We start from the raw sequence: 12,955 nt of genomic DNA, 5'->3' as shown, positions 1-12,955 counted from the left end.
GTGGGGGTGGGGGAAGCCCTGGGGCCTCAGCCCTAGGGGAACCAGGGAACAAACACGGAAAATCAGGGGACGTCAGTCCTTATCTGGAGCTTATTAATGGGGAACATTAGTCAGCTGTGAAGGCCAAGATGAGGTGATAGGCATGAGGGTGGGCAGGGGCGGGGGGTGGGGGCAGCCATAGGAGAAACAAGCTACGGACCCAGACTCCACCTCCGCCTCACGTGTCCCAATCCAGGATGGAAGAACCCTATAAATGCCCGTAGCCCAGCCTCCCCAGAGACCCTGAGAGAGAGAGAGAGAGAGAGAGAGAGCGTGCCCCACAAGCTTCCTTCAGCTGTGACTGCCGGGCCAGCCCACAGAGGGCACAGCATGTGGGAACTCCGGTCCATAGCCTTCTCCAGGGCCGTGTTTGCCGAGTTCCTGGCCACACTCCTCTTTGTCTTCTTCGGCCTCGGTTCGGCCCTCAACTGGCCACAGGCCCTGCCCTCTGTGCTGCAGATTGCCATGGCCTTCGGCCTGGGTATTGGGACCTTGGTGCAGGCTCTGGGCCACGTCAGCGGGGCTCACATCAACCCTGCCGTGACCGTGGCCTGCCTGGTGGGCTGCCACGTCTCCTTTCTCCGAGCTGCCTTCTACGTGGCTGCCCAGCTGCTGGGGGCTGTGGCAGGGGCCGCTCTGCTCCATGAGATCACACCACCTGACATTCGAGGGGACCTGGCTGTGAATGCAGTGAGTAGCCAGAACTTTGTCCCTTCCCCAAGGGGCAGGTCCCGGGGAGTCCCTCGGAAAGGGTGAGATGGGGGGGACCAGATCTGGGTGAGGGTCTGGGTGGGGAGAGAGAAAGATGGAGGGTGGGGAGGAGGCAGAGAGGGAGAGATGCTGGAGCCAGGAACACAGGTGCCATAAGGGAGTTGGGGTAGAAAGAGCAATAAGGAAAAAAAAAAAAAAGAAAGAGCAATAAGGTCTGAACAGAGGCAGGATCCAGGCGGGTCTGCTGGCACCTTCTGCCCTGAGTCTCATGGGGGAAGAGCAGCATCAGGGTTGACCTGACGCCTGCTTTACAGTGAGGGCTGGGCTAGAACTCAGCAGAAGACAAAGTCCCAAAGCAGATGTGCTTTCTGAACTGGGAGGAACCTCAGAGTGCTAGTCCCAAGGGTCTTCTCGAGGGAAGAAGGATCCAGTATTTCTCCAGCATCCGCGTGTGAGCCTCACAGCAGGGGTTCCTCACAAGCCACACGTTGACACCTCGCAACAGAGCTTTGAGGTAGGGATGGGTGTATCCGTTGCTTACGGTGCCAGAAGCCAGCCTTCAAACCCAGGCTTGACTGCAAAACTCATGATCTTTCCACCTGACCAATGTCCCCTCCCTGAGCCATCAACTAAGATTTGTTTAGCACACAAGGAAACTAAGGCTCAGAGAAGGGAAGGGATGGGCTAAGAGTTCTATGTCAATACCAGAGAAAGCACCAGAACTCAAGGGAAAGCTGAAGAGGCAAGGTCTCTCCAGACCCTGGAGAAGGTCCCCAGAGCCCGTGACTAACTGCTGATTACACGAGCAGTGGATAATCGGACACCTTAGGCATTTTGGGAACCCCTCCGCCTCCGCATTCCTGCCCTCCCTCTCTCCTGGGTCTGTGCGGCACCCTGGCATCCGAGGTCATGGGTGGGGAGGCCGAGTCTGTGTCCCCTCAGTACACGTCTCTCTCCACCCCCATCCCAAGCCAGGGCCGCAAGAGCCTCTTTCGTGCCTCGATGACCTGCCTTTCCCTGGGCCACTGGATAAAAGCGCTGATGTCTCTGAAGAGTCCTACACGGTTTCTGTGGCCACCCCCTCCTTTGCACAGGTGGCCCTTCCTCATGCAAGGGGCAGAGGTGTCCCAATTGAGGAACTTTTTTCTTCTTCAAAATGGAAAATATGATGAGGCTGAGGCTCAGGGATGAGGAAAGGCTAGAGTGGCCATGGTGGGAGACAGATTGAGGAGTGTGACTATTTCCAGTGAGAACGAAATTAGTTCTGTTCCCAGTAAGGAGAGGTCCAGTTAGACTGCCGGAGGAACTTCCTAAGAGTATGGCCAAGAAAGTAAATGTGTGGCTAGAGAATCTCCTCTGATAGCAGAGCAATGGGAATGCGAAGGGACCATGGGGACACTCACTCCTGCTCCTCCATCATTTGACAGTTAACTGAGGCCCTCAGAGAAAGGGTCTGGAGGGGGTCCCCCAAGTTACTGCTCAGCATTTACCATCTTGAGGAACTAGGGAGAACCCTGCCTTGCTGGAATGGTGCAGCAGTGGGGCTGAGTTGCCCTGAGGCTAGAAAGCTGGATGACCCCCAAGACTATTCCAGGCATCCTCTGAGGTCCCTGGAAAGTCCAGCCTAGCCGCCAGGAAGTTACCACTGATGTGCACCTGCTCTTTGCCAGGCCAGATATCACCTATTTCTTGGTGCAACACTGTAAGATGAATTCTGTGAACCCTCTACCCTGATTGGTAAATTGAGGCCCCACAATCAATTGACTCAAATCATAGAACTAGCTGATGTCAGCACCTGGAAGTGGATGCAGAGCTATCTGACACCAAATCCGTGTCCACACCTCTCCCTTAGAAAAGCCATTTACCAGTGGGAATGGGGCTGGGGCTCTGCCCTGGTCATTTCCAGTCCTCACACAGTCCTCCGGAATCTGTTATGTTGTCCCCATTTTACGGAAGGACAAACTGAGGCTGAAGTAGTAAATAGGGCCCCATGGCAAGTTACAGGCCTCCAAAATATCTGCCTTCAAAGCTCTTTTCACTGCCCCCCACTAGAGGCTCTAACATTGGACGATGGGAGTGGGGGGCCTGAGGTTAGACCCTAGAGACGCAAGGGTGCCAGCCCGATGGCTAGGACCCAAGAATGGGGGTTCAGGGCCTGGAGAAGGAGTGTGGGAGCTGAGAGCTCTCCTAGTGCCCAGTGCTTGAGGGCAGGGTGTAGGGCACAGGATGACAAAACCCAGGGAGAAATCCAGTGCTGGGTGCGGCCCAGTTATGAAATCGCCTCTTTGCTCGGCCCCAAGTTCTCTCATTACCCAAGGCAGGGTCTGCCAGGACCATGGGCACCCCACCTGGTCCACAGGCCCCCTTGCCACAGTACAGGGCACCAGCGCGCCCACCCCAACCTCCACGGGATGTGCAGGGAACAAATCCATGGGGCAAAACTCAGGCCTGAAGCACAGTGTGGAACAGGCAAGATCCAGGGGGACAGGCAAGGGTGAAAGGAAAGAGTTGTACACTGGGCTCATGGGGTGAGGGTTCGCACTAGGACTGTCCTAGACCCAAGTCCTAAGACCCTTCCCTGGGGGCCCTTTGCCCACATGAAGAAAGGGCGCAGGCCTCTCATTACACCAGTAGTATCTTATGGCCTAGAGAGCAAAGAAGGCCTTTCTGTTACCTGCCCTAAAGCTTCCTGCTGCACTCAAGACCTCTTCCCTTCTTGTTCTGGAAACAAACTGTGGACCTCAGCATCCTTTGCCTCTCGCATTAGGCACGTAATCACAGCCCCCAAATCTAACGGACTGTAGAGTCAGTTTTCCTACCTCTGGCCTAGGGACCACCAGCAGTCCTGGGGTCCATCCCCCTACCTTTGGGCCACAGCCCAGGAAGAAGCCATCATTCATTTGAGCTAAGGTGGCTGGTGAGCCCCGGTGTTCCAGTCCCAGCCCAGAAGCCTCTCTGGAGCCTTGACTGCAGATGGGTGGGAAGATGGAGCCAGAGTGGGGAGCCCGCTCAGCGTGCGCCCACCCACCCTCTCTCTTTCCCCAGCTCAGCAACAACACCACAGCGGGCCAGGCTGTCACCGTGGAGCTCTTCCTGACCCTGCAGCTGGTGCTCTGCATCTTCGCTTCCACAGATGAGCGTCGTGGAGACAACCTGGGCACCCCCGCGCTCTCCATCGGTTTCTCCGTGGCCCTGGGGCACCTCCTTGGGGTAGGTCAGGGCCACTGCTTCTAGTCCCCCCAGGGACAGACCTACAGACCTTCCCCAAAGAAGCAGACACACAGACCACTCTAGAAATAGACACACAGACCCCCAAAAGTGACAGACACAAAGACCCCGAGGGGACAGATACACAGAACTCCCCAGAGGCACAGTCATGTGGCCAGCCCAGAAGGTCTGACTCCCAGATACCCCCCAGATCTCACTCCAGCCTCCAATGAATACAGAACCCTGTACCTATGCGGACTAACTGCCCATCACAGGGGTTCCCTTGAGGTTGAGGGCAAGGGCTAGAGAGGGGCACAAGGACTCCCTGCTCTGTCCTCATCAGCTGCCTTCCCTCCCTGACCCCTGTCTCCCCTGTAGATCCACTACACTCGCTGCTCCATGAATCCCGCCCGCTCCCTGGCTCCTGCTGTTGTCACCGGCAAGTTTGACGACCACTGGGTAATGGCTGAAACCTCCCCCGCCTTCCCCTCCCTCGGAAACCCATCTCCGCTAGGGCTGGAATAGACGGGGTGGGAGCGCAGCGAACCCTCCGCGCTCCTCCTGGGGAGCCTGGGCTTCCTCCCTCGGGTCTGATGCAGAACACTTCGTTCTTCCTTTCCACATCCCTCAGTGAGGATAATAGCAGTTGTTGCCTCATTGGCTTTCCGGAAGAGTTAAGTGACGTTCCTTAAGTGAGGTGTAAAACAGCTCACACAGTGGCTGGAGCCCCGTAAATGGTAATATTTGTGCTAGCTAACGCAGACCTTTGTATTACTCAGCACTCATGTAGCCTGAGCAGGGGCCAGGCCTTATTCTAAGTGCTTTGTTGGTTTTCACGACCACCCTAGGACGTAGGCATTATCACAATGAAAGGCAACTGAGGCCCAGACAGGGTGGGCAAATTGCCTCTGGTCACCCGGGCAGTCCGCTTGGAATTCGCGCCCTTAACCCCCAACTAGCCCGCCTGCCCCAACAGCCGCTGTCATCATTACTAAGTCCGCCAATCCGCCCCCCTCCCCACTAGTCCATGAATCGCGTGGGAGACCCCCTTTCCGACACCAAGTGCGGGGAGCGCGTCTGGAGGCTGCGGGGCGCGGGGAGTCGGGGCTCGCCCCCCCCACCCCATCCCCGCCCCGACCGGCCTCTCCGCCCGCCCCAGGTCTTCTGGATCGGACCCCTGGTGGGCGCCGTCCTGGGCTCCCTCCTCTACAACTACGTCCTGTTCCCGCCCGCCAAGAGCCTGGCCGAGCGCCTAGCGGTGCTCAAGGGGCAGGAGCCCGACGCCGACTGGGAGGAGCGCGAGGTGCGGCGGCGGCAGTCGGTGGAGCTGCACTCGCCGCAGAGCCAGCCGCGGGGCAGCAAGGCCTGAGCGCGCCGCCCGCCCGGCCCCGAGGCCCCGGCCCCCGGCTCCGGGGGGACGAGCTCCGAGGGACTGCCCGCCCGCCGCCCAGCCCGCCCCTCCTGTCCCCAGGTCCGAAGGCGGTGGCGGTGAGCCCGGCAGACCCCCTGTCCCCCAGGCTGCAGGCAGTGAGCAGTCCGGACGCTCTGGCCCCTTGCAGGGAGCTGGACGCTTGGGGAGGGAAGGCCAGCAGGCAGAGGAAGGCTCTGGAGAGGCCGCACCGGGTATGGCGGGGGAAGAGGATCTGGGACCGGTGCGCCAGGTTTTGCTAGTGTGCAAGTGTGTGTTCCTCCCCAGTGTCTCTCTGTCCCCAAGTGCACGGAGGTGCATGCTCCTGAGTGTGAGTGGCTGGGCCTGTGGTGGTGGGAGTGCCCTGGCTGGCAACCTCTCCCTCCCCTCTTGACCCCTTCCTCCCCCCAGGGCAATAAATCTCCTCCCTCTGCAGCCCCATCCTCCCCAGGAGCTCTAAGGCAGTGCTCCTCAGGAGAAGGGAAGGGGAGGGTCTGGAGGCCCCTGAGAGGGCTGAAGGGAGGGCCCTGATGGGCAACCCCTACCCTGCCTCTCCTGGAAAATTCCCCCAAGCTGCGGCGCTGGGCCCCAAGGTTTGCCAACTTCCATTGCTAGAGACAGAGACTATCAGCCAGAGAATGGCTTCCCCAAAAGTGGCCTCCGGGAAAAGGGAGGGTTGGGTGGCCAAGGACCTCCTTTCTGCCCTGAGGGAAGACCTCTTCAAGGAAGGAAGCCGGCATACGAGTGTGCATGCCTGTATGTGTGTGTACGTGCCCTACATGTGTGCAGGAGACCCCCATCTCCAGGGTGCTCCAGACCCAGAGATTAGCCTGTGGCAGAGAAAACAAAAGCCCTCTGCAGGCCCGGCCTTTGTCTTGGGAGAGGGGGAGATTTGCAATTGGACACTTGGTGAAAGGAGACACTCCGTTTCGCAAGTGAGGCCTCTCTCCCGGCACGCATCCATGGCTGGCTGGCCAGGGCGGTCAGGCGGGCGGCCACAGGCCCCGCTCCCCAGGAATCTCTCTTCCTCTCCCTCCCTTCAGGTTTCCACCCTAGTTCAGTTACTGGGGGCCAGAGCAGCCTAGCACTCGCAGGACCACGGAAGGGAAATGACTTGTCCAGGCAGAGGCAGGTCTGTGTCTAGAGCCTGGGCTTCTACATTTCCAGGCCAGTGCAATGGTTCTCAAATGAGATTAAGTGGGATTAAGTGAGATGATGCATGTAAAGATGCTGTGTGAACTGTAATTCCTCATACCATTAGCACGCATTATTGGGATTATTTCATTATTTCTGCCTCCTGCGGGTAGAGCACAGAAGGGGCCTGATCCTCAGCCTCTTTTACCTTCTTTAGTTGGTGGCCAGTGCAAAGGATGGCCCTGAGAGTCAAGGCAGAAGGAGATGGGTTTGGGGGTGACCCCATCCTGGTCCAGCCTCTTCACCTCTCCTGGCCCTGAGTGCACCCTAGCTGTTCTAGCACTTTCCTCCTCCCATCACCCAGACACCCTCCATTCTCTCTGTCCCTCTCCAGTCTGCTGCATAGCTAACCTCAGAATCACATCTTGAGCCCCTTTCTCCATGCACTGGGGCCTCCCTGCTTCCAGGCTTCTGTCGGTGTCTGTCTCACAAGGCACCGAGCACCCAGTGTACCGGAGTCTCCAGCCCCTTCCTGCCTTCCACTCCCTTCAAAGATGGACGGTGTATGAGGAACATCTCTGGGAGTGTGCCTACCTTCTCATCTATGCTTTTTTCTGTCTTCCTTGACCAAAGTTCCCTCTGGGGTCAGAAAAAGGCTGCCTTGGCCCATAGGTGCTATGGAAAAAAGGGTCCCGAACCCCCCGACAGCTGGTGACAGCCACCTGGCCTCACTACCAGAGGAGAGGTTGTATCAGAGACCGAAGTGACCTCTGGGGCTGTACTTTGTACTGCTCTCGAAGTTCAAAGGCAGCAAGCCATTGAGCTGTGAGCCAAGCCTCCATGTGTCTCAGGCACCTCATCCCCAACCCACCTCACCCCCACAGATCCCCCTAGAAGGTGCCAAGAATTTCTCTTTATGTCTATCCCGCTTCCTGGATTGCACCTCACCTAAAACCAAATGGGACTTCACCACAACTTCCTGCCCTGATTGCCCAGATTGGGGTCACTAAGGTCAGAGGTCAAAGCCGATTCAAAATGACGAGGATGGAGGGGACCTGACACCTAGCCAGCATCTCTTGTGTCCCAACCTCTGTGCTAAAACCTCAGGCAGGTTAGGGAAGGAGGGCAGCTTCCAGGTCCGCAGGGTTTTAGCATTTCCAACGCACTCCCTATCATCCCCCCTGATTATCTCCCAACTCGGTGAGACAGGCAGAGCAAATACTGTTCTTCCCATTTTATAGATTAAGGAACTGCATTTCAGAGAATGATCTAACATCACACAGCTGTATGTAGTGGACTCAAGACTTGAACTCAGGCCTTCTTATTCAAAAATCCCATGATCTGGGGGTATAGCTCAGGGATAGAGCATTTGACTGCAAAATCCCATGATCTGTCCATTCGGAGCTCAGGAGAGACCAGGTCTGGTCTGGGGCAAGTCCTAGTTGCCCCCTTGGGCACCCCTGGCAGAAACCAGAGCACACAACTGAGGCTGTCCAGCCCAGCCCTCTGTCTAGTGGTGGACACACTCCCTCCCTCGGGGAGGGCCGCAGCAGGGTAGAGAAAAAAGGACAAAGAACACCAGGCTGGTTTCTGCCCTTGAAAAGCTCCTAGTCTGGAGGAGGATGGAGGTCAGACACCCAAAACCAGACAGGCGCCAGGCAGCATGGAGGCAGGTGGACAGACTTCCACGTCCTCAAGCTGGGGACAGAGAAGGCTTTGAGCTGTCCCAGCAGCATCCATTCCCACATCCCCACTTTGTGCCTGCAAATATTGCTTTCATGTGGTGATTCTGTGTATCCGCAGTGCCTCCCAGGCAAGACTGTAAGCCCTTTGGGGGCAGGGCTCCTTCTAGTTCTTGGATGGCATTCTCCTACCTATTTTCCTTTATCTCTCTGGTCTAGCACAGTGCACTGCATATAGTAAGCACTCAATAAATGTTCATTTGCCAATAAGTGCTATTTCTTTTTTTTTTTTTAAGATTTTTATTTATTTTTTGACAGAGAGAGAGAGAGACAGCAAGAGAGGGAACACAAGCAGGAGGAGTGGGAGAGGGAGAGGCAGACTTCCCTGCCGAGCAAGGAACCCGATGTGGGGCTCGATCCCAGGACCCTGGGATCATGACCTGAGCCGAAGGCAGACGCTAAACGGCTGAGCCACCCAGGTGCCCCAATAAGTGCTATTTCTTCCGCAACTTAGCGATGGTCAATATCCTCCAAAGTGCCAGAAGACAAACCAGGGTCTCTCACACGTCTTGAGCCCCCCAGAGCTGCTGCTGGGTATGGTGCAGAAGGAATTTCGATGCTGAATAAGCAGCTCAATGAAGGGAGCCTGTGATGGCAAATTTCCACAGCCAACCTGGCCAAAATGGGCATCCCAGGCTTTGTGACTCAGGTGGCACCATGGAGGGGGCACCAAGACATGGGCAGGCTGTGTGGCCTCCAGAGAAAGTAAAGAACAGAACAGCCCCTTTTGGTCTCCTCATGCTGGCCTTAGCACCGTGTTGGAAAGTCAGGACAGGACAAACCCTAATACTCAACATGTCCCCAACTAACAGACCCAGACCTGCTCCTGCCACCGTCCTCCCCATCTCAAATGGTACAACTTCAGTCTTTCAGAAGCACGGGCCAAACAGCTCCAGTCCCCCTTGACTCCTCGTTCTCACCCACCACGAGCACTCCCATCAGGCCTTCCGGTCAGGGTTCCGTGCACAAGGGATCCAGAATCTGATCATTCTCACCATCAGTACCTCCACTGGGGTCCAGGCCACTATCACCTCTCCCTGGGTAGGCATCTACCCATCTCCCTGCTTTAATCCCTGTCCCTCTGGTCTCTTCTCAACACAGGAGCAGAGGGGTGGGGTTAAAAACTGTCAGACCATAGCAGTCCCTGGCTCCGCAACTTCTTCCTTCTCGCCAGTGAGGCCTGTGGGCCTTTTGCTGGTGCACAGTCTGCCCCCTCCACCACCTCTGCTCTCATCTCCTTCTGCTCTTCCTTGTTCCCTCTGTTCCGGCAACATTGGCTGCTCCCTCTGCCCAGAATGTTCTTCCCCCAGATACAGGCATGGACCTCTCCCTGTCCTTCCTTCAAGTTTGCTCAGATGTCACCTTCTCAGTAAAACCTACACTGATACCCCATTTAAAATTTCAAAGAACCTCCACTCCCACCCCAGCATGCCCAGCCCCCCCTTAACATATTCTATTTTTCCATTAGCACTTACCAGATTCTAACACACTGTATAATTTACATATACCCATTGTTTATTGTCTGTCTCCTTTCACTAGAATATTAGCTCCTCAAGGCAGAGAAATAGTCTGCTAGTTCACGGCTATATCCCCAGTGCTTCGAACAGTGCCTGCCACATAAGAACTGTCCGATAAGTCTTTGTAGGAAGGAATGAATAACTCTCTTCCCCCACACTGGGGAATGCGTGGAGCCCCAGAGGAATATTCTGCTGCCAATTACCCTACCATTTCTGCCTCCAGCCCTCAATGGCTCCCAGGGAATACAGGGATCCCTATATCAGGAGAGGAGGGAAAGGGCTCCCCCTGAGGGGTTCTAACTCTCCCTGCCACAGATGGGGAGATCTATCTCCCAGTCCAGAGACATCCCAAGGAAGCATTCCTCTGGGGCTGCCAGCGCAGAGCCCAAGTGCTCAGGGCAAAGACAATTCCAGAACATAGTAGCTGCAGTAATTTCTTGTGACAGCCTTGGAACAGAGTGACCCAGATGGTTGGAGAGAGATGGAAGGATCCTAAGCACAGGCCTAGGAAACGTAACCAACTGCTCCCTCTGAGTCTATGGAGTCATCAGGGTCACTATTCCAGGTCTGGGACAGGCCTGCGCTGAGCCCTGAGCCGCGAGCCCAGATGAAAATCCAGTACACACCTGCCATGCTCTTCCAGGGGCAGGGCTCCAGGACCCATGGCAGAAAGGACAAACAGACCTGGGTCAAGAGGACAGAAATGGGGGAGGCCTGGGTGGCTCAGATGGTTGAGCGTCTGCCTTCGGCTCAGGTCATGATCCCAGGGTCCTGGGATCGAGCCCTGCTTCAGACTCCCTGCTCAGCAGGAAGTTGCTTCTCCTTCTCCCTCTGCTCCTCCCCCACCCCCCACAAGCTTGCACGTGTGAGCCTGCGTGCTCACTCTCTCCCTCTCTCTGTCTCAAATAAATAAATAAAATCTTAAAAAAAAAAAAAAGAGGAAAGAAGTGGGAAAGGAGCTGCTCCAGCAGGAAACACGGAACTGAGGCGGAACAATAGTGGGGTTTCTTTGGTCCCTGTTTTCTTTGGCATCTTAGCTGCCACGGAGCCCAGAGCCCGATCCTCCAGGTCCTTGGCTTTCCTCCGGGCCCCTCCCCTTAGCCCCTGCTGGAGAGACTACCAGAGGAGCACCTGTTCTCTCCTTCTGCTGCACCCTCTGTGTAAAGGCCCACAGAGCCCTCAGGGGGCTGTAAAATTATAGTCACACACACAACATGAGGAAACTTTACTGAGCCTTACTCTGTAACAGGCACTGTGCTGAGTGCTTCCCAAGGACACGTGGTGGTAGCAGGCGGTGGGGTCTTTTGTGGAACTCCTCTCCCGGGATCCCTCTTCCAAGCCCTGGAGGGCTCTCCAGCCTCATTCCCTACATGCCTAACGTGGGGCTGGGAAGAAGGAGGGCTGGGAAGGCCAGTGGAGAGCAGCTGGGAGTTCAGAGGGAAGGGATAAGGACAGGGGGAGGTGGAGGGGAGCTGGAAGAGAGTGTCACCTAGTCCAGGGGTGGGAGCACTAGAAAAGAACACATGTAAGAGAGACGGGCCTGGAAACTGAGGTAGAGACAGAAAAGAAACGAAGAAAGTCACAGAAATTAAGAGGCGGAGGAAGTAAAACAGGAGACAGAAACAGAAGCAAGGAGAGACTGAGAGCCTAAGGCTAAGACTGTAAACAGAAAGCAAGGGGGAAAAGAAGGGAAATTGGAAAGAGAAAAAGAGGGAGAGCCTAAGAGACAGACGGAGACTGCAAGGAGATAGAGGGACGGGGATTTCGAGGGAGACTGAGACAGAGATGAGAAAGAGACTGCTAGAAGGAGGACAGACCAGGAGACTGAAGAGAGAGACAAGAAGTCTGAAAAAGGAAGAGTTTGGAGGGAGAGGCTGAAGGAGAAAGAGCAGAGGCAGGGATTGCAAGATGGAGAGAAATGAAGACTGAGTGAGGGGCAGAGGGGTGGAGGGTGACAGAGGAGGAGGAGGTGAGCGGTGGGAGGAAGAAAAGAAAAACCTGAGCTATGCAGAGTAGGGGGCCTCCGGCAGGGGCAGAAAAGCGGGAGAGGCCAAGAGGGCTGGCTCAGGTAGAGCCTGAGACTCTTGATCTCAGGGTTGTGGGTTGGAGCCCCATGTTGGGTGTAGAGATTACTTAAAGATAAAATCTTAGGGGCGCTTGGGTGGCTCAGTCGTTAAACGTCTGCCTTCGGCTCAGGTCATGATCCCCGGGTCCTGGGATCGAGCCCCGCATCGGGCTCCCTGCTCAGTGGGAAGCCTGCTTCTCCCTCTGCCACTCCCCCTGCTTGTGTTCCCTCTCTCGCTGTGTCTCTCTCTGTCAGATAAATAAAATCTTTTAAAAAAAAGAAAAAGATAAAATCTTAAAAAAAAAAAAAGACAGGATTTGAAGGAGGGGAAGACTAAGGAGACAGAGGAGGAGGAGGTGAGCGGTAGGAAGAAGAAAAGAAAAACCTGAGCTATGCAGAGTAGGGGGCCTCCGGCAGGGGCAGAAAAGCGGGAGAGGCCAAGACCTGGCATGGGAGGTCAGCACTGCACCTGTATCCTCCTAGCACCAAACTCCGACCCCCAATCCCAGGGGCTCTTCCCTGACCCAAAGCAAAACCGCCCTCGGTCATGCCCCTTCGCGTCCCATGAACGAAGTGAATTCCCGGCCCCCATCCTCCTGGGGACTCGCTGGGATCCCCAGGAGTTCTGTGCTCCTGGAGGGGCTCGCTCAGCTGCCCGGGAGAGGGCGCCTACTGGGGCTACTGGGCTTCGAGGATTGCCAAGCGCGGGCCCGGCTGGCACTGCGCCTGCTTTTCCCAAAATGCCCCCGCTCCAACCCGGGAAGCCAGCCTGGCCCGGCCAGGGAGAGGCCCACGACGGCCGGCCGGACCGCCCCGCGCGGCCCAGCCCGGTCACCCGCCCCCGCCACCGCCGGGCAGGGAGCTGAGTGACGCCGTCCTCGGAGAATCGCCTCATTCCAGCCCTGCCGGGGGGTGAGGCCGGATCAGGATGCCCGCGTCGCAGGAGGAAAAGGAGAAGCTGGACCCGGAGCCCGAGGAGAAGAAAAGGGGAAGACAAGGGACGGAGATCGAGGGCCAGCGGAGGTAGGCGTCCGGAGCACCGTAGAACCCGCGAGGCCGAACCCGGCGAAGTCTCCCAGGGAGCCGGGACCAGCAGCGCGGAGGAGAGCGCGGGAGCCGTCGGGGGCGCACC

The 12,955-nt window shown here is 56.6% G+C and overlaps 1 protein-coding gene across 1 annotated transcript; it reads left to right on the top strand.

The window, feature by feature from the left end:
• The first annotated feature begins 322 nt into the window (after positions 1-322).
• AQP2 (aquaporin 2) lies at positions 323-5,330 on the top strand. Its single transcript, XM_021704838.1, has 4 exons — positions 323-729; positions 3,796-3,960; positions 4,336-4,416; positions 5,117-5,330. The coding sequence occupies exons 1-4, from the start codon at positions 370-372 to the stop codon at positions 5,324-5,326; spliced, it is 816 nt and encodes a 271-aa protein (XP_021560513.1). The 5' UTR covers positions 323-369; the 3' UTR covers positions 5,327-5,330.
• Positions 5,331-12,955: the final 7,625 nt, after the last annotated feature.

The sequence above is a fragment of the Neomonachus schauinslandi genome, chromosome 5 (genome assembly GCF_002201575.2).
Source record: "Neomonachus schauinslandi chromosome 5, ASM220157v2, whole genome shotgun sequence".
NCBI classification, from domain to species: Eukaryota; Metazoa; Chordata; class Mammalia; order Carnivora; family Phocidae; genus Neomonachus; species Neomonachus schauinslandi.
The sequence above is the reverse complement of the archived record's forward strand: the minus strand, read 5'-3'. Positions and strand labels throughout refer to the sequence as shown.

Bases quoted from the DNA above. Each gene is read 5' to 3' on its own strand.
- AQP2 (XM_021704838.1), top strand. From the start codon at position 370: ATGTGGGAACTCCGGTCCATAGCCTTCTCCAGGGCCGTGTTTGCCGAG. The intron at 730-3,795 runs GTGAGTAGCCAG...CTCTTTCCCCAG, and splicing joins GGGACCTGGCTGTGAATGCA to CTCAGCAACAACACCACAGC. The intron at 4,417-5,116 runs GTAATGGCTGAA...CGCCCGCCCCAG, and splicing joins GCAAGTTTGACGACCACTGG to GTCTTCTGGATCGGACCCCT.